Source organism: Zeugodacus cucurbitae, chromosome 2 (genome assembly GCF_028554725.1).
Source record: "Zeugodacus cucurbitae isolate PBARC_wt_2022May chromosome 2, idZeuCucr1.2, whole genome shotgun sequence".
Classification (NCBI taxonomy): Eukaryota; Metazoa; Arthropoda; class Insecta; order Diptera; family Tephritidae; genus Zeugodacus; species Zeugodacus cucurbitae.
This window is the reverse complement of record NC_071667.1, coordinates 71,987,118-72,011,091: the sequence shown is the minus strand read 5'-3', so window position 1 is coordinate 72,011,091 and position 23,974 is coordinate 71,987,118. Positions and strand designations below refer to the sequence as shown.

The 23,974-nt window shown below is 40.6% G+C and overlaps 1 protein-coding gene across 1 annotated transcript in view; it reads left to right on the top strand.

The window, feature by feature from the left end:
* Positions 1 to 23,974, top strand: part of Pxt_2 (uncharacterized) — a 29,021-nt gene extending 5,047 nt beyond the window's left edge. Inside the window, exons 2-8 of the mRNA XM_011179415.3 lie at positions 4,080 to 4,572; positions 4,779 to 4,905; positions 18,196 to 18,585; positions 18,658 to 19,385; positions 19,443 to 19,592; positions 19,657 to 23,482; positions 23,553 to 23,974. Of these exons, the coding sequence (XP_011177717.1) occupies positions 4,080 to 4,572; positions 4,779 to 4,905; positions 18,196 to 18,585; positions 18,658 to 19,385; positions 19,443 to 19,592; positions 19,657 to 23,482; positions 23,553 to 23,820 (5,982 nt within the window). The 3' untranslated portion in view covers positions 23,821 to 23,974. The remainder of the gene's footprint in view (positions 1 to 4,079; positions 4,573 to 4,778; positions 4,906 to 18,195; positions 18,586 to 18,657; positions 19,386 to 19,442; positions 19,593 to 19,656; positions 23,483 to 23,552) is intronic.

Here is a 23,974-nt window from a genome sequence, read left to right as displayed (position 1 = left end):
CTTCTCGACTTACGTTAGAATAAGTGTATTCTTAGACTAATATATTTTGAAATAAAATCAGAATCTGAATCTTTTATGCTCTTTAATTAATGCTTTATAAAAAGTGTTACAATGATCGGATTTAGTTCAAATATGCGCCGTTTCGTTCGATAATCTGTTTCCATCCAGTCAGCAACTTCATAATACCCCCCTCGTAGAAGCCCCCCTTTTTATTTGCGAAGAACTCGGACATCCACTTTTCACAAGCCTCTTTTGAGTTCCACATTACACCACCAAGGGCGTTCGCCATGGAGAGGAGCAGGTGGTAATCACTTGGCGCTATGTCCGGGCTATATGGTGCATGCGATAAAACCTCCCATCCGAGCTCCCGTAGCTGCTGACAAGACATCAACGAGGTGTGTGGGTCTGGCGTTGTCCTGGTGGAACACTACACTCTTCCTGTTAGCCAATTCAGGACGTTTCTGGTCGATCGCCTGCTTCAAGCGGTCCAGTTGTTGCAGTAGATGGTAGAATTAAGCGTCTGGCCATATGGGAACAGCTTATAGTGGATAAGTCCCTTTCAATCCCACCAAACACACAGCAAAACCTTCCTGGCGTCAATCCCGGCTTGGTCACATTTTGGGACGATTCACGGGCCTTCGAACAAGACCGTTGGTTTGGTCCAGAAGGTTTTTTCGTCAAATCATGCGGCACCCAAACATCAAGCTTTTTTGTGTATCCAGTCTTCTGCAGATGGTTTAAAATGGTTTGGTGACTAACTCCCATCTCCTGGGCGATGTCACGAGATCTCACATGCCGGTCTAACTCGATGTTTTCTTGCCTTTAACGAAGGAAATCTTTAAAATAGTGCAAATTTCGGCGTTTGTGAACTCCATGTTTACATGTCTATAACTGTTGAACGCAATATCCAAACTAATCATGCATATCGTCGTTTTGTAGGTTATGTCAAGGCCTTTCAAAGATGTATAGTATTGCCAGATACGAGCTCTGTAGCGCTTTATACATAGCCGCGAAATTCAAAAGAAAACAGGAGGAAGAGGACAACCTAATATTTGAAAGACAACTACAAATATTCACTCTTGCCGTTTTCCTAGCTTCATAGTCAAACCGAAGATAAAAAATATTTTAATATATTATATATTCCAAATTTTGAGAAATTATTCGCCATATTATACAAAATTTTCTCTCTTTTAAGGAAATTGGTATCTCAAGTAGCAATAAATAAAGAATATTTCCAAAAAAAAAAAATCGAAATTTTTTAAATTTTTTTTCATGCCACCCTAATAATACATACATAGTAGTAATAATAGTTGTATGTAACCGACAGTGCTTCGTATGCGGCAGTTAATAAGCACGAATGCATATATACATACATACATACATATGTACGTATTAGACGCTTATTCAAGCAATACCGTCTGCCAGACTTGCACTAAGCGCGCAGCAGAACGCTTTGTGTGGAGTATTTGAGCCGGAATATGCGCCTGCTCAATTTTTGCATGCTGTCTTACTGACTCACTGAAATGTAATTTATATGACTTTTGCCTAAGTGCGCGTTGCGCTTCTATTTGCATCGACATATCGGTTGCTTACTTGTGCGCTATCGCTGCTCTAAGATTGTAAAAACTATAGTACGATGCTTGTAAAGTAAATCATTATTGTTGCATTATGTAAGCGTACCATAAAGGGGTTTTATATTTTCCTTGACTCTATCACTTTATACTCTTATACTCTACTCTACAATGCCTTCATTGCGAACGCTATAATTATGGGTGCATCCACTTGCATTTTATAATACACTGTACTAATTCCCAACCAATTTATTTTATTGACGAACTGCAGCTAATTAAATTTTAATAAGTTCATATTGAGCTCACTTACTTATGTGTAAGTAGGTGTGTGTGTGTGTGTGTTAAATGAGTGACGGGTGGTACGTGTGGTATACGCATCTTGTTATGTGATTACAGCAAAGTTCGTCGATCTGCATACCACATATATAAAGTTATGTACTCTCGTAGCTCATTGACGTTGTTACTCAATTTGCTTTTATAACCGTATCGGAAATGCATGAAACGCTTGGCTTTTGTCTAAGTTTATGTATGTACGTCAATTCCTACTAATTGAACTGCAATAACAATCTATTGAGTCCATTTCGTACTAGTAAAGCTGAGTGGCAATAAAATATTGACCTTGCACAAAGGTCTACATTTTTTATGATATTTTTTCATAATTTATGTTGTTGTATTTAGCCAGTATTAGAATAAAAATATCTGTTATTTTCATTATTTTATATAGTGATTATATCTAAAAAATAGAAAAAATATTTAACAAATAAGGAAAGACTAAGTTCGGATATAACGGAACATTTTATAATTTATTTATTGCTAATAAAATAACACACAATTCGACCTATATATTCGCCATAGGGTCCACTAGAATAGCGAGAATCACTACATATAGTATATGCGGGTGGGATGATTTCTAAACCGTTTTTCCTCATTTTCACCCCACACCAAGTTTTATCGAAAGCATTTAATTTTGTTCAGATAACTCACATATGAACCTGTATAAAGTTTCAAAATCCGTATATTAGCTACAGGAAGTATTGACTCGATTTTGGCACAGAGACACACTGGTAGGAAAAACAGGTCTTCTTTGAATTTCCTTAGAATATCTTAGAGATTTAAGTAAAATTTCGGTAAAAAATAGGTCACAAGCACTGAGGTCCTCATGTTCGCTTTCTGTGATTTTAAGATGGGGAATGTCACACTAGAATTGCAATATTTGTGCAAAGTTTTGTTATCAGATGGGCTTCAAAATTGTGGTATTATAGAAAAGTAGACATGGCTGTGAACCAATTTCTCCTATTTTCAAACTATGCTGTGGGGATGCCAAGGAAATGTTACAAACCGAATTTTGTTGAAATTGGCCGAGTAGTTTCTGGGATATGGTTTTAGACCCATAGGTGGGCGGAGCCATGCGCACTTAAACTTTTTGAGTGCAGCCCTTCTGTACCATCTCTACCATGAAATTTAAGGTTTCTGGTCTTTTTCCTCATTGTATTTTACTTACTTGCTATTTAGATCTGTAGGTAAATATTTTCAAAGAAGGTCACATAAGAAAGCCAATAATGAGAGATCGATGTAGAAATGAACTTACAGCCGCGGCTTCTGACTGTGCGGCGGACGCAAATGGGAACTTTAATCTATGAGTTTGTTGTTCACTTCAATTTTAATATTAATGAAAGCATTTATCTGAGTTTGACATGAAACTGAGTTAACAATCGATCTCACGTGCGTCTGTTCCCAAAAATTTGACCCAAAAATCTGATGAAATTAGTTCTTAATTCATGATTCGTGAACAATGTGTTGTTCTAAACAAGAAAAAGAAATAATTAACTCGATGAACATACCATCAAAGAGCTGTAGGGATCGTATTCTTTCGCCAACATTTTCTGAACACTGCAATGATTTCAAAGCTGAGATTCAACTTTTTTGCGACTTATAAATATAGTAAAATATCTCATCCCGGTAAAATAATTTATGTGGGTTATGACTCCAAAAATTAATAGTTAAAAATATTTGGACCGATTTTGACCTCAATATATTTTTATACAGTTATATGTATATCTTTTAAATATGTACTGCACGGTATGCTTCTTAAAAAAAAAAAATTCATATAAGAGAAGTTTTCATGAAGCAGGAAGCGCAACATTCAAATACAAACATATTATACACATAGATATACTTGAAATATCTATAAATGTATATTATCTAATTTTAATTAGCACTTCGTATATATGCATGTAGATCCAAAGCAGTGATGTTATAAAATTCCACAACTTTGCAACAGCATTTTACAACAGCAATAAACTCTTCACCATTTGCAATGTTTCCTTAAATGACGTTTTTTGTTTTTGCATTCTTCTCTTTTCATGCAAAAATGCCGTTATACCATTGTCGCCATGCCATTAACGATGAAACCACTTGTAACTACAACACAACAACGCGCACATCACCTACATACATATATGTATACTCGTACATGATCACATAACACCACCACCTGATGATATGCAGATGCACTTTTCCACTTCAACACTTCTTCCGCCTCACCGTCGCGACGCATGCAGGCCTTGTGAACGGCAAGTCAAGATTTTTATAATTTTCCTCATTGGTGGATTAACAACATTGTGCCATATTGGGAATGTGACAGCGGCAGCTAGTACAAAAACAAAACACGCAACAGCTTCATTCACAGCCAGCAATGAGACTATAGTCTACACACCAACAACAATTATTGCCGATTATAGCAACAACAACAGCAGTTTATGTGGCAAAAATGGTTTTAGTGTAGAATTACCAAAACCTTTGTTGTTGTTGGACAACAGGAAGCAAACAGCTAATACATTGGCGGTTGAAGCATCGTCAGCTGCATTGGTAGAGCGTCAACAACGCGCTTACTCCAATCGACCGACGCTAATGGATGTCGCGTTGCAGGCGTCGGCACGCGAGGGGCTCAATGCGATGACTGAATTGTATGGGAAAATTGTGCCGGATATACTACGCAATGGTAAGGGTTTGTCTCTAGATTTAAGAAAGTTATTTTTTTTAAAGGTATTTGAAGATTTGTTTACCAATAAGTATTATATATATGTGTTATTGAGCTTCTTTGGGTTTTATCTCAGTATCTCAGCGTCCACAATTATTTAACAAATCTTTGAATCACCCTGTATTATTTAATTAATTAGTTGACATTATTTTCCTCATTTCATTTAGGACATGTGCTTCAGGAGAATCATCCAGCTGCATTGCTATCTAAATTTAGCGAGTCTGTAAGTGAAACACTGGAACAGGAAATGGCCGCTTATGCCACCATATCGGCGACGAAAGCTTTTCGCAATAAGTGAGTACAAGTTATAAGCGCTTTCCGAGTTTTATGGTAACCATAGTCAAACTGTTATTGTTTTTTTTTTTTTTCAAAAAAAAGGGTATACAATTTATAAACTACTTCGAATCTCATTGCTATAGTTCAGATCAAATAAGAAATGTGTCCACAGTAAGATAGATAACTAAAACCTGCTTGTTCCGAGATCTTTTTGGCCCAAAGCGTTGGAGCGCAAGAGGTCGGCGAAACTGCGTGCACTTAAAAAGATGCAACTTGTCGTAATGGTGGAAGTACTCACTAGACACTGCGGAATAGGCATACATGCAATGAGTCTGGGAGTCCGGCCAGACGCAAACTGCCATAGCTGTATGGAGGAAGGCGAGGTGGGAACACCAAGTCATTTCCTGTTGCAGTGTCCAGCGATCGCAAGCCATACTTTAGGCGAACCATGCGAACCTGCCGGATTAGACAACAGCCACTTCATTAAATTTGTGATAGGCACCAAGTGCTTCGGCGTTCCGTAAAGGTCTATTTTGCGATCCATACCAATGTGTCTTCTGGCATCACAATGGGCTGACACTTTTAGCTGTCGAAGTGGGATCCATCGCGAAATCTGTTGCAAAGGTCAGCTTTGACGTGCAAGCATTATTTAGAGAGAGAGAGACAGTTAGTTCCTTTCTCCATTCTTATGGTTCATATTACTTCTATTATGAAAGTCCACAGGAATCCACACTTTTCATTCTATCACGGCAATTGCGTACCTTTAGACTTCAAACGTTTAAATTATGAGAGAGATATCTGAATGAAGTGCTAAAGACGGCTGAGAAGTTTGATAAAACCCACTACTGACTCTTCTTAACCTATTCACTCCGATTGTTTTGAAGCTCTTTTGCTGTAATAGCAAGAAACTGTCCATCATTATACTCGCCGCTTCTAATAGCTATCATTAGGAATGAATCCATGTAATCCCTATAAGGCCTTACTTATTTTGGAAACGCCTTTCTCTTAGTTCTTTTCGCCAGATACGACATCCACATCCGATTTACTTTTTATGTGTTTTTTTTTTGTTGTTGTTAATAACAATGAGCTTTCTTTAATGACTTGTCGTTGTCATAGGTCTTCATCGAAACCGCAACTTTTATTGCAATACCTTGGTCAAGAGAAAATACCAAGGTAGTTCTATAAGAAAAATGTCGTTTTTATTACTATTTCTACTATTGTTTTCTATTAGTACCTACAAACAAACTTCGTTATTACTACTGAGCCCATGTGCATGTGCCCCTATCATATATATATATATTTGGCGTAGGAACCGCTTTAAGCGATTATAGCCGAACCCACCAGAGCGCGCCACTCATTCCTCCTTTTTGCTTTTTGGCGCCAACTGGAAACACCAAGTGAAGCCAGGTCACTTTGCACTTGGTCTTTCCACCGGAGTGGAGGTCGTCCTCTTCCGCGGCTTCCTCCAGCGGGTACTGCATCGAATACTTTCAGAGCTGGAGTGTTTTCTTCCATCCGTACAACATGACCTAGCCAGCGTAGCCGCTGTCTTTTTATTCGCTGAACTATGTCAATGTCGTCGTATAAATCGTACAGCTCATCGTTCCATCGTCTGCGGTATTCGCCGTTGCCAATGTTTAGAGGACCATAAATCTTGCGCAAAACCTTTCTCTCGAAAACCCCAAGAGTCGTCTCATCGGATGTTGTCATCGTCCACGCTTCAGCGCCATACATCAGGACGGGAATAATGAGCGACTTATAGAGTTTGATTTTGGTTCGTCGAGAGAGGACTTTACTTTTCAATTGCCTACTCAGTCCAAAGTAGCACCTGTTGGCAAGAGTGATTCTGCGTTGGATTTCAAGGCTGACATTGTTGGTGTTGTTAATGCTGGTTCCCAGATAAACGAAATTATCTACAACTTCAAAGTTATGACTGTCAACAGTGACGTGGGAGCCAAGACGCGAGTGCGCTGACTGTTTGTTTGATGACAGGAGATATTTCGTCTTGTCCTCATTCACCACCAGACCCATACGCTTCGCTTCTTTATCTAGTCTGGAAAACGCAGAACAAACGGCGCGGTTGTTGCTTCCGATGATATCAATATCATCGGCATACGCCAGGAGCTGTACACTCTTGTAGAAGATTGTACCCTCTCTATTTAGTTCTGCAGCTCGTATTATTTTTTCCAGCAATAGATTGAAGAAGTCGCACGATAGTGAGTCACCCTGTCTGAAGCCTCGTTTGGTATCGAACGGCTCGGAGAGGTCCTTCCCGATCCTGACGGAGCTTTTGGTGTTGCTCAACGTCAGCTTACATAGCCGTATTAGTTTTGCAGGGATACCAAATTCAGACATCGCGGCATAAAGGCAGCTCCTTTTCGTGCTATCGAAGGCAGCTTTAAAATCGATAAAAAGATGGTGGGTATCGATTCTTCTCTCTCGGGTCTTTTCCAAGATTTGGCGCATGGTGAATATCTGGTCCATTGTAGATTTTCCAGGTCTAAAGCCACACTGATAAGGTCCAATCAGTTCGTTGACGGTGGGCTTTAGTCTTTCACACAATACGCTCGACAAAACCTTATATGCGATATTGAGGAGACTTATACCACGGTAGTTGGCGCAGATTGTGGGGTCTCCCTTCTTATGGATTGGGCAGAGCACACTAAGATTCCAATCGTCAGGCATGCTTTCTTCCGACCATATTCTACAAAGAAGCTGATGCATGCACCTTATCAGTTCTTCGCCGCCGTATTTGAATAGCTCGGCCGGTAATCCATCGGCCCCCGCCGCTTTGTTGTTCTTCAAGCGGGTAATTGCTATTCGAATTTCTTCATGGTCGGGTAATGGAACATCTATTCCATCGTCATCGATTGGGGAATCGGGTTCGCCATCTCCTGGTGTTGTACTTTCACTGCCATTGAGCAGGTCGGAGAAGTGTTCCCTCCATAATCCCAGTGTGCTCTGGACATCCGTTACCAGATTACCTTCTCGGTCCCTACATGATAATGCTCCGGTCTTGAAACCTTCTGTTAATCGCCTCATCTTTTCATAAAATTTTCGAGCATTACCCATGTCGGCCAGCTTTTCAAGCTTTTCATACTCACGCATTTCGGCCTCTTTCTTTTTACGTCTGCAAATGCGTCTCGCTTCCCTCTTCAGTTCTCGATATCTATCCCACCCCGAACGTGTTGTGGTCGATCGCAACGTTGCGAGGTAGGCAGTCTGTTTTCTCTCCACTGCGGAACGACAATTCTCATCGTACCAACTGGTTTTTTGGCGTTGCCGGAGACCAATTGTTTCGGCTGCAGCGGTATGCCATGAGTTTGAGATGCCGTTCCACAGCTCCCTTATATCGAGATGCTGATGAGTGCTCTCCGAGAGCAGGAGTGCAAGTCGAGTAGAAAATCGTTCGGCTGTCGGTTGTGATTGCAGCTTTTCGACGTCGAACCTTCCTTGTGTTTGTTGACGGGCGTTCTTTGCTGCACAGAGGCGAGTGCGTATCTTTGCTGCTACTAGATAATGGTCCGAGTCAATGTTTGGTCCTCGGAGCGTACGCACGTCTAAAACACTGGAGACATGTCTTCCGACTATCACAACGTGATCGATTTGATTGCGCGTGTTTCGATCAGGGGACAGCCACGTTGCTTGATGAATTTTTTTATGCTGGAATCTGGTACTACAGACAACCATATTTCGGGCCCCAGCGAAGTCGATCAGCCTCAGGCCGTTTGGCGATGTTTCGTCATGGAGGCTGAATTTTCCGACTGTTGTGCCAAAGACACCTTCTTTACCCACCCTGGCGTTAAAATCGCCAAGCACGATTTTGACATCGTGGCGGGGGCAGCGCTCATAGATGCGTTCTAGGCGCTCATAGAAAGCATCTTTGTCGCATCGTCCTTCTCTTCCGTTGGGGCGTGGGCGCAAATCAGCGATATGTTGAAGAACCTCGCTTTGATGCGGATTGTGGCAAGACGTTCATCCACCGGGGTGAATGCCAGGACTCGGCGACGTAGTCTCTCTCCCACCACAAATCCAACACCGAATTTGCGCTCCTTTATATGGCCGCTGTAGTAGATGTCACAAGGACCCACCTTCTTCCGTCCTTGTCCCGTCCATCGCACTTCTTGGACGGCGGTGATGTCAGCCTTTAGTTGTATGAGGACATCAACCAGCTGGGCAGAGGCACCTTCCCAATTAAGAGTCCGGACATTCCAGGTGCATGCCCTCAAATCATAGTCCTTTATACGTTTGCCGTGGTCGTCATCAAAAGGGGGGTTTCTCATCCGAGGCCTGTGTTTCTTATTCACTGGTTATTCGTTTTTATGTGGTGGGTCCCAAGCCCTACGCACAACCGCACAAGCGGGCTTCGCCTTCTCACTTTAGCTCGCCTCCAAACGGATGTCTGTTAGCTACCCAGGGGATACTTGGTCTAAAACCGGAAGTCGTGAGCTGCTTGAGTCATATGCAAAAGAATCGTTCCTGGCCACTCCCAAGTGAATGGCAATCAGAAACTTTCCTCACTTGCGTGAACTTCTACATATGACCCCATCCCCCATGTGCCCCTATCACCTTACTAAATAATCATACCTACACACACACTATCAATGAAATGCAAGCATTTACCTGTAAAAGTAAACTTTCACTTTGACATTGAATTTGCAGCGCTTATCTGCCAGCGAACACCAAAGCCACGAATATAACAGCAAATATCAATGCAAAAAAAGCGGCATAAATGGCTTGCGGTGCGTTGAAAAGTTAAACGACCGCTTGTGGCAGCCGCATCCGCAACTCTTATATTTACTTTTTTTTTTTCAAATTTTACGGCAAATACCACAAATGACAAGCTCAACACCGCGGCGTTTACAAAGCGCTCGCCGCGCTATTTCATCCTTTCCATTTACTAGTTGGTCTCCGGTTCAACTTGCGGAGTGCGGAGTCAGTGACTGCCTCGCGGTTGCCAGTTCAGTGGCCAAGCAACGGAAATCCAGGTGAAAATTCACTTAAAATGCCTCGCGAAATTAATAGTTGGACTTGACTTGTTGGTGTTCGCACATTTTCCGAACTTTTGCTTGCTTGTAACTTGCAATTTGCATTCGAAGATTTTCTTACTCATTTCTCTATTAACTTATGCCTTTGTATGTTTGAATTTGTAAGTTGTAATAATAATGGTATAATGGTATCTTCTCTCCTCCTATTCCAATTAAACTCTGCTAAGTAGTGATTGGTTCTAATTTAATTTGTTAAACTATTTCCTTTATGGTTCTTGCGATAACTGATTTACGAGATCTTCGCAGAAATGCAAATTTATATGCAACTTCTTCTTCTTTACCAATGATGGTTACTGAATAAATTTCTCGCCATCTTTCTGTTTTCCACCAACTTTCTGTTTGAATACAATGTTGTATTCTTAAAGAAAATCATAATTCATGTCTCAGGTGCTTGTAAAATAATAATAACGTACAAAATTACAGCTAAAAGTTAGGCTTTTAAGCCTATTAAAAAATCTTAGTAAACTCGTATAATTGCTTTCCGCTCTATCTCTAACCGTTTATGCCAATTAATACGTTTTATACCAGATTTTTGTTCGATTCGTTGTAGCTTGTATAAAGTCAGTTGATTTGCTTTGAATATGAAGAAATGCGAATTGATGTCAAAAAACATATTCGCTGTAAAAAAATATCGGCAAAATTAGTTCCGATCGGTTAATAATTTGTAACGGAAGTGCTTTGAACTATTTTCCATCTTCTTAGTAAAATAAGGGGTGTTTTTTTAGACATGTGGTTTTCAAGATGAAATATAATTTAATGTTATGACCAAGAATTTAGTTTTATTGTAAAGATAAAGGTTCGCCATTATGTTTTCAAAATGATGTCGGCCAAGTGACCGCTGTCGCTGTCTTGAATAAATTCCAGCCAATAAGGAAAATTTTCTACCAGTTTTTTGCAGTAATCGGGACCGTCTATCAGTAATAAATGTTCGTCCGGAGTAAGTCTGTTCATTATAAAATGCCAAATCAAACTGTGTATAAATCAAGTTACAGCTGTCAAAAACATCTAAAAAAAAAACACCCCTTACATAAAATGAGAGCCTGTGGTATCAGAGAGAGCCTTCGAACAGCACTGTAGTGAAAGGTATGAGAATAATGTCTATGGGATTCCATAGGACAATTATTTGCTATATTGCGCTGGATAGTTCTGGTTGTTGAAAATTGGGTATGCCAATGGTAGTGTTAGATTATTCTAGTGTGGATGTTGGGATGAAACTAAGTATTCTGGCATATATAACATATAGGATAGCGAAGTTTAACCTGTCTAACACTGAACTTTCGAAATGATTTTGAAAAGACTCGCTCTGATAAGTGTTGGTGAATTGTAATTGACTGGGCCTAGTGTTTACAGCAGAACTAGCAAGACAACGAGATCTCTCTGGTCTATGGAATACGAGGTGTTTTCAGAAAATAATGTGTATTTTCGGTTTTTGAACTTAATTTTTATTATACTCTCGCCACAAAGTTGCTACGAGAGTATTATAGTTTTGTCCACATAACGGTTGGTTGTAAGTCCTAAAGCTAAACGAGTTAAATAGAAGGTTATATATATCAAAATGATCAGGATGACGAGAAAAGTTCAAATCCGGATGTCTGTCTGTCCGTCCGTCCGTGCAAGCTGTAACTTGAGTAAAAATTGAGATATGTTAATGAAACTTGCAACACGTGTTCCTTGGCACCATAGAAGGTTAAGTTCGAAAATCAGCAAAATCGGCCACTGCCACGCCCATAAAATGGCGAAAACCGAAAACACTTAAAGTGCCATAACTAAGCCATAAATAAAGCTATGGAAATAAAATTTGGTATGAAGGATCGCACTATGAAGGGGCATATTTGGATGTAATTTTTTTGGGGAAGTGGGCGTGGTCCCGCCCCCAAATAGGTTTTTTGTATATATCTTGCAAACCAATAGAGCTATATAAACCAAACTTTCTTTCGTTTTTTTTAGCCATTTCCTTATACACTCCAAAAATTACAAAAATCGGATAATAACCACGCCCCCCTCCCATACAAAGGTTAGGTTGAAAATTACTAAAAGTGAGTTAGCTCACTAACCAAAAACGTCAGAAACACTAAATTTCACATAGAAAATGGCAGATAGAAGCTACACTCAGATTTTTTTACAAAATGGAAAATGGGAGTGGCGTCGCCCACTTATGGGTCAAAAACCATATCTCAGGAACTACTCGACCGATTTCAATGAAACTTGGATTGTAATAGTTTCCTTACATCCCAATGCTATGTTGTGAAAATAGGCCAAATCGCTTCACAACCACGCCTACTTCCTATATACCAGAACTTTGAAGACGATCTGAATCGTTAACTTTACAATATATAAAGTAAGCACTAGTGAAGATATCGAGGCAGAACTTTGCACAAATACTACGTTTATAGTGTGGCAGCCCCATTCTAAAAATCACCGAAATCGGACCATAGGCTGTCAAGGCCCCATATATCGAACATGAGGACCTCGGTGCTTCTAACCTAATATTATGGTTTCCAACTTTCAATGGACTTTATACAATATATATGACGAATATGTGGGTCAAATTGTGTATTATATAATATAAATAAAGTTAAATAAATAAATTGCGAGAGTATAAAATGTTCGGTTACATCCGAACTTAGCCCTTCCTTACTTGTTTTTTCTTTATTATTTATCAATGCAAATTAATTAGTCTATCGAGGTAATTGCAGTTTGCTAAACACTCACTACAAATTTACTTTTTACACACTACAAACATAAATGAATAAAAAAAGAAAAAAACTTCAAAACAAACTAAATATACTTATATATCTACATGTACAAAGTATGCGAATAAGCATGCGAAAGCCAATAAAAAATGTAGATTTTTTTTTTGCAAATTGTTACTTTTACTATGTGCAATTACACAATTACAACAACAATTTTGAGCTATACACAACAAACATGGAGTGCGCTCACTTTGAGTGATTGGTTAATGTCAACAATTCGTGGAAGTCACAAATGAAAGGCGTTTATTAGCATACATAAGTAACAAAAACAAGAATAACGAAAAACAAAATTACACACTGTAAATATTATTTTCACTAGAAATTAGAAAAAAAAATTGCAAACTCTAATGAACGGTATTAGTGGAAGAAAGCTTGCGAAATTTGAAGAATTGATTGACGTGCAAACTGCTAAAGGGCGCAAATTAAGCATAAAAGCAAAAGCGGAAGTGCTGGAAATTAAAGTGTGTACGCAGCTCGTTATTGCAAAAAAAAATTAAAAAAAAATATTTATATAACTAAAAAATAAAATAAACATAAAAATGAACTTAATATGAAACAAGAAATTCGCTGGAATTGGCTGCAATTAAAAGCATATATACTTAAGTGTATATACATATACAATTTCAAATAATTTATATGATTTTCTAAGCTACACTTTTGGGTGATCGCTGCAGTCAGATCTATTTGATGCTTTCGATTTCATTAGCCACACAACTCGAGCTGTTACAAAAGCCATTGATGGCAAAGTGAAATCAGCGAGCATTCACAACAAACAAAAAAATAAATAAACATTAAAATTACAAAAAAAAAAAATGCTATACTATCACTATCACCACACATAAAAGCACACAGACAACAACAACAACACATACTACTTGTATATATAAAGCCAAAACAGATGGCCGCAAGCTTCAACTAATGGCGTTGCAACGGCTAGCCATTGGCCGGATTGGCATGCACATACATACATACAAACAAACATATGCGTGCAAACACACTTACATACAAGTATAAGTATATGCGACTAGTAGCAGGTTTGTGACACAAGCGGCCAAAGTTCATTGACATCGGCACAAAAATCTGCATCGAGCTTGCGCGCCGGGGCCAAGACACTTTGATTGCGCATAAAAATTTACGATTTCATGGGGAATTAGTTTAAATATGTATGCGCAAAGAAAAAATTATATATTTACATACATATATATTTGTAGAGAAAAAGAAAAAAAGTAGAGAAAAAGCTCACGCCACCGTATCAAAATTCCAAAAACACTTAAAAAACACCTAAAATACGCCAAACCAAATTGTATACTTTGGTGGCACTTTTAGTTCAAAATATACGCACACACACACACACATGCATACTTAAACATATGTATGTGGTTAACAGTTAATGCGAAAGTACAACTTTATTTAAGACATTTCCAATTCGCATCGCTTCTGCTCATCAGAAATTAACTTACTTTTACTTTCATACAAATAAATGTCTATTGACGAGTATTGTGCACGCGCTTTGTTGTGCGGCTTATGGAAAGTGAATGTGAGTATGTGTGTGTGTTTTGGTAAGCTGTTGACGGCCTGTCACAAAAGTCACAGCGTCTTTTTTGCTCTTTACCTACATATAAAGTTAATTGTAGAGTCTACTCAGTCCATTTCATTTGCGTTGCGGCAATGGCAATGCACTCAATGCACGTTTAAATTATAATAGTTATGTAAAAACGTCGCAGCTGTCAAGTTGACAGTTAGTTCAGCGTCACTTTAATAAATTCGGCGTGTAAACAAAGATGTCAACGGCGATTAAAAATATGCTGACGCTTTTATTGTTAACTTCAGCCCTTTCTTTTTACACCTTTCAGTCGTAAAATGCGGCGTAGAATTAATTCGAAGTTGTTGTTGCTATTAGTATCTTTAATGAAAATATGGCTTATAGTTGTGAAAATGATTTGCATTCAAAATTTAGATTTTACCAGCTCAGTGGTCAACATTGCTGAAAGAAATCTGCTTTTAGATACTCGTTTTTTATTGCAATTTGTCAAATGGCAAAGTGGTGGTCCTGAGTTCACGAATCCTATACGCTATTTAATTCTGATGTGTTTAAACGACATTTACTGCTTTCGATTACCCTTCTCAGGTTTATTTAATCTTTTGATTCTTTATCAAGATGTCTACATTTGATATATCGAAGGTGAAGTTGAAGGAATCGTAGCTTCGAATAAGTATAACTGCTTTTGATGTCTGTTATATAGGGAAATCTCTAAAACGGCCGAGAGATCATGAAAAAGCTCATAGTTCTTTATTTAAGTTATTTATTTCACACGACACTGTTGACAGTCATAACTTCGAAGTCGTAGATAATTTCGTATACCTGGGAACAAACAACAACAACACGAACAATGTCAGCCTCAGAATCGAGCGCAGAATCACTCTTGCCAACAGGTGCTACTTTGGACTGAGTAGGCAACTGAAAAGTAAAGTCCTCTCTCGACTAACCAAAATCAATCTCTACAAGTCGCTTATCATTCCCGTCCTGCTTTATGGTGCAGAAGCTTGGCCGATGTCAACATCAGATGAGACGACACTAGGAATTTTCGAAAGGAAAATTTTGCGCAAGATTTATGGTGGATATGGTGCAGAAGCTTGGCCGATGTCAACATCAGATGAGACGACACTAGGAATTTTCGAAAGGAAAATTTTGCGCAAGATTTATGGTCGTCAGAACATTGGCAGCGGCGAATACCGCAGACGATGAACTGTACGAGTTATACGACGACATTGACATAGTTCAGCGAATAAAAAGACAGCGGCTACGCTGGATAGTGCCCGCCGGAGGAAGCCGAAGAAGGGGAAGGCCTCCACTCCGTTGGAGGGACCAGATGGAGAGCGACCCGGTTACACTTGGAATCTCCAACCGGCGGCGAACAGCGAAGGAAAGAGAGGAGTGGCGCGCTCTCATCGATTCGGCTATAACCGGCTAAACGTTTCAACGGCAATTACATACAAATGGACAGAATTTTTTTATTTTATTTCCTTTGTAGTATACTTATAGCAAGGAGAGTATATTATGCAGTGAGAAAGACAACATTCTAGAAGCACAACGTGGGTTGAGTTCCAGCCTCTGATGATTATGTGGACTGAATTTCAAAACTCTTAGGCTCAACCCAAACCGGATTAGTCAAAAACGTCTTTGACTAATAAGACACAAAAACGTATTTTGCTGTGCGTTAGACAAAGTGAGCATGCCTTTTTGTCGGCGTCTTGTTCGGTGTGGGTTGTCGCATATGAAGTTACGGGATGTTGTCGTAAGAGACAAGAAAAGACGTCTTAACTAATTCGGTGTGGGTTGAGACATTTTTAAGCGATTTAAAACTTGTAAGACTGTTTTTGTTACTATAAAAGTGGAATATTTTCACCATGGCACGAAATTTCACCATCCATTTGATTTTTTTTCGAAAATTTTATAAAATGTTGTTGTTTTTGTAACATATTGAAACAAGTTCTGAAGCAATTTTTGTTCCTAGTGGATAGGACTATCATACCTGATACGAATTTTAGTTCAATCCGATTACATATAAGCAAGTGGCGTCGAAACGAAGTTATCTCCGAAATATCCGTTGAATGTGAGTTTTTATTTGACTATAATAGAATGTTGAAGCATTTAAACACTATTTGCTATTAATGTCATGTTATGGAAGGAGCTTTCAATATGCGGACTCATGTTACGTTCATTTGAGGAATGTCAACTCGACAGGCCAATATTTAGCAGGATAACCGGTTAAGTAGATTGAACTATATTGGGAACGCCGCGAATAAAGACTTATATGGATGAAAGGGATCTAAGTCAAGTCACTTAGCTACTGAGGTCCTTCCCAAACCAAATATCGATTAAAACAGAGAATCTATGATGGCATATGTATATATTTTGATGACTTCTATCAATATAAGACGTTCAGCACCCAGTCGGTTGATAATTTTTTGTTGGAAACTTTTCCATATTACAGCAACTGGCGTAGGTGTGATGTTAACGATGCATAGATTGTTTGGGAAGAGGAAAGTTTCAATTTTTTCGTAAATGCAATGGAAGTAGTTTCCATTTTTATAGTCCTATTTATAAATGAAAATTTCCTTTTTGGCTAGTAATTTATTTATTTATAATTATCTTAGAATCAGGAAAGTAACTTATGTGGTCTCACCTCCTGTGACTTGAATATTGAACTCGTGAACTTCAAAAGAAAAGTATTTGTAAGTCTACTAAGAGTTTCTAAAGCTATAAAACAACAATGAAAACACATTGCAACCGAAAAAATGCAAAATGAACGCTGAAAACGCTTTGTGGTGTATTGAACTTTGCAGCGCCATGCGCAACTGTCATTCGCTATTGAAATGTTAAAGGGCAAATGTGACACCGCAAAGCGAGCGCACACTGCTTACATACTTATGTATGTGGGTATATTTAAGTGCATACGTGCATTTGAACTCGAACGTTCCACTCTATAGTATTAAATATATGCAAGTATGTAAGTGCATATACCATGTATGAATGTATGTTGCTATAAATCATGTTTATTTACATTTTTTTTCTGTTTTCATTTGATGTGCAAACCGGCTCAAGTCGTGACGTTGCAACTTGCACAGCACCAAGTCAACCATTGACGCTGCGACACCGTGATGAACCCACTGAAAAACTGTTGTTTTTATTGTTTTTAATTTTTTTTGCTTTGTTTGTGAATTATTTTGTCGAGCATTGCGAATGAAAAGCCATTTCCACTTTCTCCACTTCTTTTCCCAAAAAGACCATTAAAACCGACAAACAAACCGAAAATAAACATGAATATAAATAATAGACATAAATACAAGTGGTTATACATTAGCAAGCAAAAGCAAAGCTGAAAATAAAATATAATGAAATGAAAAATAAAAGAAGTAAAGCGGCGACGATGAATTAAATGCGAGTGTAAACGCTGCGATTTTAATGGCCGTCTTTGCAGCTGCGCGCCAGCTGTTGTGGCAGACTTTTTGGTGTAGGCAACGGAACTTGTCAGTGGTCCCGGCACGCCAGCGCATGAGGTGAGCCGAATATATGGTGAGGGCAGGTGATGAGCACTGCGGACTTGTTTGCAGCTTGTTTGTGCACAAAGTTGGCGCTGTCGCTGTTGCCGCCGCTGCCGCAAAGCTTTCTCAGCAATGTTTTGCCAGAGTTGTTGTTGTTAACGGACTGACTGACTGCTTAACGACGCGCCGACGACTGTCAGCCATGTCGCTGGCGTAGAGCAATTGCAAGCTGGGCGCTTAAATACAGACAAATCGGCGATTTTCCATTCATTTCAAGTGGAACACTCACAGCGATGCGTCCGAAATTGATGAGCCGCAAGCGCATGGCGGCACGCGTTCGCCAACAGCAATTAAAATTTAATTTACGAAAGCAAAAAATTAAGAAATATTAACAATCGCGCGTAGATCCTCTCGTGGAAATTGCATTAAATCGCATTTACAGTTTCGCTTCATTGTTGCAGCTACAAATACTTCAATGAGCTGGCACGTCAGGCGCACACCTCGAAGATTTCACTGCGCCACACCGCGCTGGAAGGACTCTGTCCGCCGCGTGATCCGCCCACCTGCATGCCGGCATCGGCGCGTTATCGCACACACGATGGCACCTGCAACAGTCGGCGGCGTCCGCGTTGGGGTGCGTCGCAAATGCCGTTCAATCGTTTTCTGCCGCCCGAGTATGGCGACGGTGTCGATTCGATACGCATGTCCGTTGAGGGCGGTCCATTGGCCTCATCGCGTTTCGTCAGTCTGCTGGTGCATGGCGCGCGCGATGGTGATGCGGCCGTGACACTGATGACCGCGCAATGGGGACAGCTGCTCGATCATGATATGACCTCGACGGCGCAACCGCGGTAAGGCATATATAATATATAAACTTAAATATGAATTAACTAATAACTTTCTAATTTTTCATGTCAACGCAGCTCAATCAACGGTTCGGTACCAAGTTGTTGCGGCAACACCGACTTCCATCCATCCTGCTTCCCAATCAAAGTACCGCTAGACGATCCATGGCTGGCGCCACTCAAAGTGCGCTGTTTGGAGTTTCTGCGTTCTGCACCTGCGCAGCGTCGTGACTGCATACTCTCTTGGCGTGAGCAGACCAATCAGGCAACCTCTTATATAGACGCGTCACCCATATATTCGAACAGCGCCAAGTCTTCTGACAATGCGCGTGTCTTTCGCAACGGTATGCTCGTCTATGGGCGCGGCAATCCTGCTGAGGATGTGTGTCAACGCGGTGCGATCGCTACGCAGTGTATACGCGCAGGCGATGGGCGCAGCGGTGAGCAGCCTGGTTTGTTGGCTTTACATCATGTTTGGGTGGGTGAGCATAATCGCATAGCGCTGGAGTTGAGTGAAATGAATTTACATTGGAGCGATGAGAAGATCTATCAGGAGACACGTCGCATAGTGGGCGCCATGTTTCAACACATCACTTACAGGGAGTTTCTGCCAATTGTGCTGGGTCGCGAGGTGTGCAGACTCTTTGATTTAGAACTGTTGAGTACTGGCTATTATCAAGGTTATGATCCGAAGACGAACCCAACGGTCGCTAACTCATTTGCTGCGGCCGCATTTCGCTTTGGTCATTCGTTGGTGCAGAATTCTTATATGCGCTGCGATCGCTTTCACAATTTCATGCGAAACAGTAAGTAATGAGTTTGTTAAAATTGTTTTTTTAATTGTGAATGACTTGTGATTTCAGATGTTAGTCTGCATGAGGAATTCCAGCGCGGTGACATCGGCTCGCCTGGTTCATTGCATCGCCTGCTACGTGGTTTGGTGAATCAGCGCGCGCTCAAGCGGGATGAGTTCATAACACCTGAGTTGACTAATCATCTCTTTCAAACACCAGGTATTTTCGCAACTCGCGTCTTCGTGATTTGACATTTTTAAATTTCGAGTTAAATATTTCTCAGGTTTTCCATTCGGTTTGGATTTGGCGGCCATCAATATACAGCGTGGTCGAGATCATGGTGTGCCACCTTATACCTCGTGGCGTGTACCTTGCGGTCTTACGCCCATAAACAGTTGGGAGGACTTTGCTAATGTGGTTGGTCCCCAGTCGGCACAACGCATCAGTCACGCCTATCGCAGTGTACATGACATTGACCTCTTTGTTGGTGGCATTGCCGAACGTCCAGTTGTGGGCGGACTTGTCGGTCCCACATTTGCCTGTATCATCGCACAGCAATTCAGTAATTCACGTAAAGGTGATCGTTTCTGGTACGAGAATGGTGGTCTCGAAAACTCTTTCACGCCTGCACAGTTACAATCAATAAGGCGTGTCTCACTAGCGCAGGTGCTCTGTCGTGCTGTTGGCGGTGGTACAATGCAGCCACATGCGCTGTTACCGCCTGAGGTGGAGGGTAATGAACGCCAAGTTTGTGGTACTGGCACATTGTCGGCGCTCGATTTGAGTCCATGGATCGAACAGGATCCGTTTGCGACCAGTCCGACGACGCAAGCGCAAGAGCCGGATCGCGTATTTGAAATTATAACGACAGATAAGATAAGAGAAAGCTTTCCTGGTTCTGTTCAAGTAGTGAAAGAGAATAAGGCTGGTTTTCCAAATCGTGTACGACCCGTGGATAATAAGAACTCAGCTAATGGGTTTGTAACCGAAATTAAGGTGCCGGGTGAAATAATACATATTAGCGACAAATTGGACATACGACAAAAAGTGACGGCTGCAAAACGACCGATTGTGACAGCGAAACCAATTAAGGGCGTCAATAATAAGATTGACAAAAATCCGACAAAGATTACACTTAATATACGTGGGGTAAATGTACGACGACCACAGGGTAACCGACACACCAATCTCGTTGTTAACAAAATACCGATCGAACTGCGAAGTGCAACAGAAGACGAGACTGGACGCAACACTGCCGTGAAGACGAATTCAACAAAATCTACAAATTCGCAGACTACAACCGAAAGCATGACCGAAAAAAAGGTGGAAGCACGTATAGACGACACTGAACACGAAATGCAAATAGAGCTGAACGAGCCACTGGACACTGACAAACACATTGACCTCTCCAAAGATGCACTAAATAATACAGATTTTGAAGAAACCCAAACCTCAAAGACTTTGCATAAAGACGACACTACAGACGATCTACTATCAACACTGGAGCAAAGCAGCTCTGATACAAAAGACAACACAGCAAACGACAATGCACGACAATCAAAGCTTGAGCTGGAATCAGGAGACGAAGCACTTAGCTTTATTACAGAAACGACCTCAATTAAAGACATTATTTCCGAGGAAACTCTTGATGCAAAAGTGCAGACTCCCGATGAGAGAAAAGACGGAGATAGTGAGGCTTCACAATCCGTGAAGGAATTTACACTTATTACGGCAGCTCTGCGCAATGCCGAAGCAAAGATAGATGCAAAAGACGTGGAAGACTTACAAGAAAAATTGAATACTGGTAGCAACATCGCCGAATCGAAAACTGAGGAAAAAATGTTAGTACCCGACAGAGATACAGAAACAGACATAGTACCCACTAATAATGACGTACCTACTGATGGGAACGACAAAACTGCAGTACCTCACACTTTATTATCAGACGACGTAGAGAACGAAGCGACAGTTTTAACGGACGATGATTTTACGCAACACGCAAAGACGCTGGCAATCGAAACTCAGACTGATAAAGACAAGGAAGACAGTACGCAGACTACGACAGCTAACTTATTGCTCACAAAATCAGCGCGTTCGACTGTAGAACTAGACGACGTTACTGTACATGACGGAAGTGATGATCAGTTAAACAATTTTACGGACCAAACATCTAATGACAGTGAACCACATACCGCCGACCTTAACCCAATGGAACGTTTGCAGGAAAACGCTGAACTTACACGTTTGAGACGACGCGGACCGCAGGAAAACCGAAAACTGATTGTAGTCAAAGTACCGAACAGAAATAACGAGACTAAAACTAGATATCAACCCAAAACTACAAAAAGTGCGAACTACAGAAAAACAACTAATGTCATACCACTTACAAATTTAACGACACGTTCCACTTCCCGACAGGTAGAACTCAGACAATACCAAACGCAACCGACATTTTACACAAGACCACAGAAGGTGGTAGTCAACGGACCGAACTCAGACCAATACGAAATCGAAATAAACATACGACAAACAAATAAGCAATCATCTTCGGCGCTACCATTAACCACCGCGGCGAGTCCGTACAAGCCATTCCATTATGACAAATACTCACCCAGTTATGTGGGCACCTACTACTCGAGTACTATACCGCCACACGCCTTTTATCCGCACACACCCACCGTTTCGGCAAATGTCGTACAAACACGACGTACCAAACCGCCGACCGTCATTTATATTAACGAACATGAAGACCGTTACACAACGACCACACGCGCGCCTGGACTGTTTCAGAATATTCTGTCATTTGCGACCAGCGGTTTTGGTAACAATAACAAACCACAGCAAAATCAACAGCAACAGAGTTCACACAGTACGACAGGACAAAAAGAGCACGCAAATTACGGAGCTAGTGTCTCGAATGTTTATGAGAACAATCAAATTTATGGACCGAATGCAGATACATCTTCCTTACCGCACTATGGACCGCGACCAACGAACCAAAATGCGTTATCAGCGTTTCCCGCCGTACCATCGGCTGCTAGCCTAAGTCAGGTGGGCGGAGTGACGAATAATGGCCTGGTACAAGCGTCTAGTAGTGCGATCAGCACTGGCAATTTCGGTACCATTATCGGTGTGGCACAAGCGAATGGCGCAGATAGTACTTTTAGTTTCAACATACGACCCAAACCCAGCGGTGTGGTCCAGTCACAATTACCTTTACCGCCAAATCAAATCGATGGCGGTAGTTACGGTCTTTTGCCGTCGCGAAACCCCCCATTTAACCAAGTGTCGAACACGGGATTCTTAAGTTCTCAACATTCCGTGCCTTCCCAAAGTGGACAGACACATTTTGGAAATACGCACCAAGAAAGTGCTAATAGTCCCTTTTCAAGTGCACACAAAAGACCGCAACACGGAACTTATGACTACTACAGTCACATACAGAACTTACCGTTACAGCAGAAAACCAATGTGGAACATACTTTTACTATCAAGGACTATGACGAAATCGCCATTTCACGCACACTCGAACCAATTCTGACGAACAACACGACGAACGATGAAAATGACATTGACGACGATGATGACGACTACGATTATGGGGACGATGATTTGGGTTTGAGCGACAAATTTGATCAAGACGGTTACATAAGACCCGAACATATGATACAAGCAATGATAAAATCGAAGGAGAACGAATTGCGTAACTTGACTGCCAACAAGAACTGTAGCACCAAAATTTTGGACGACAATTACGTATTGCCCGTACTTAATACAACTCTTGACACACTGAGCGAAGAGTATGCACCTAAACTGTTAGAACAAAGTATAGAAACGACAACTACTGAACAAACGACGACTACGACGACAGAAAGTGTTACTAACTTCCCTGATGTGGTGGGTAAACATCTCAATAACGACATTTTGGCCGAAGACTATGACGACGAGACGACCGAAGCTTTAATTACCACGAAAACGACTGTATTACAGACGTTGACGAACGCGCCACAAATTGCAAAGAAGACTGAAACCGAAACCAGGAACGCGAAACCAATTCTAGCCGAACGTATTGCTTTTGCGCCCATTAAGATTTTAACTAAGTTAGAAAGGTTGGTGAACGATGGTGTGCTAAGTATAAGTAATATAAATCCTATAATTTGAAATTTCATCCATTTTTAGACCAGACAATTGGATAATTTACGATTCGCCCAAAAATTACCCTTCGCTACCTGAATTGCCAGTCATGAATGAAGACACGTCTGCACCCACAGATGAAATACCGATGCCTATTAGGGGTTTAGCTGGCATTTGGCAGAAAAAGATGCAGGCACAAAAGGACAGGAATAGAGTGCAGTTTGGACCAACTGAGGCGGCGCAAGCTGTCGAGTCCACGTTGCAAGCGCAAACGGAAGTTTTCACAACCGTTGCCCCAGTTAATACTGTTTAAGTGCTGTTATGATTGGGACTATTTAGGGTCACTGAATTATGTATACGAATATATTATATTATTTATTTATTTATTTATTATTAGGTTAGCTAATTATTTATATATATTTTATTCAGATAGCAACAAATTAAACCACTTTATTTTACAAATACAA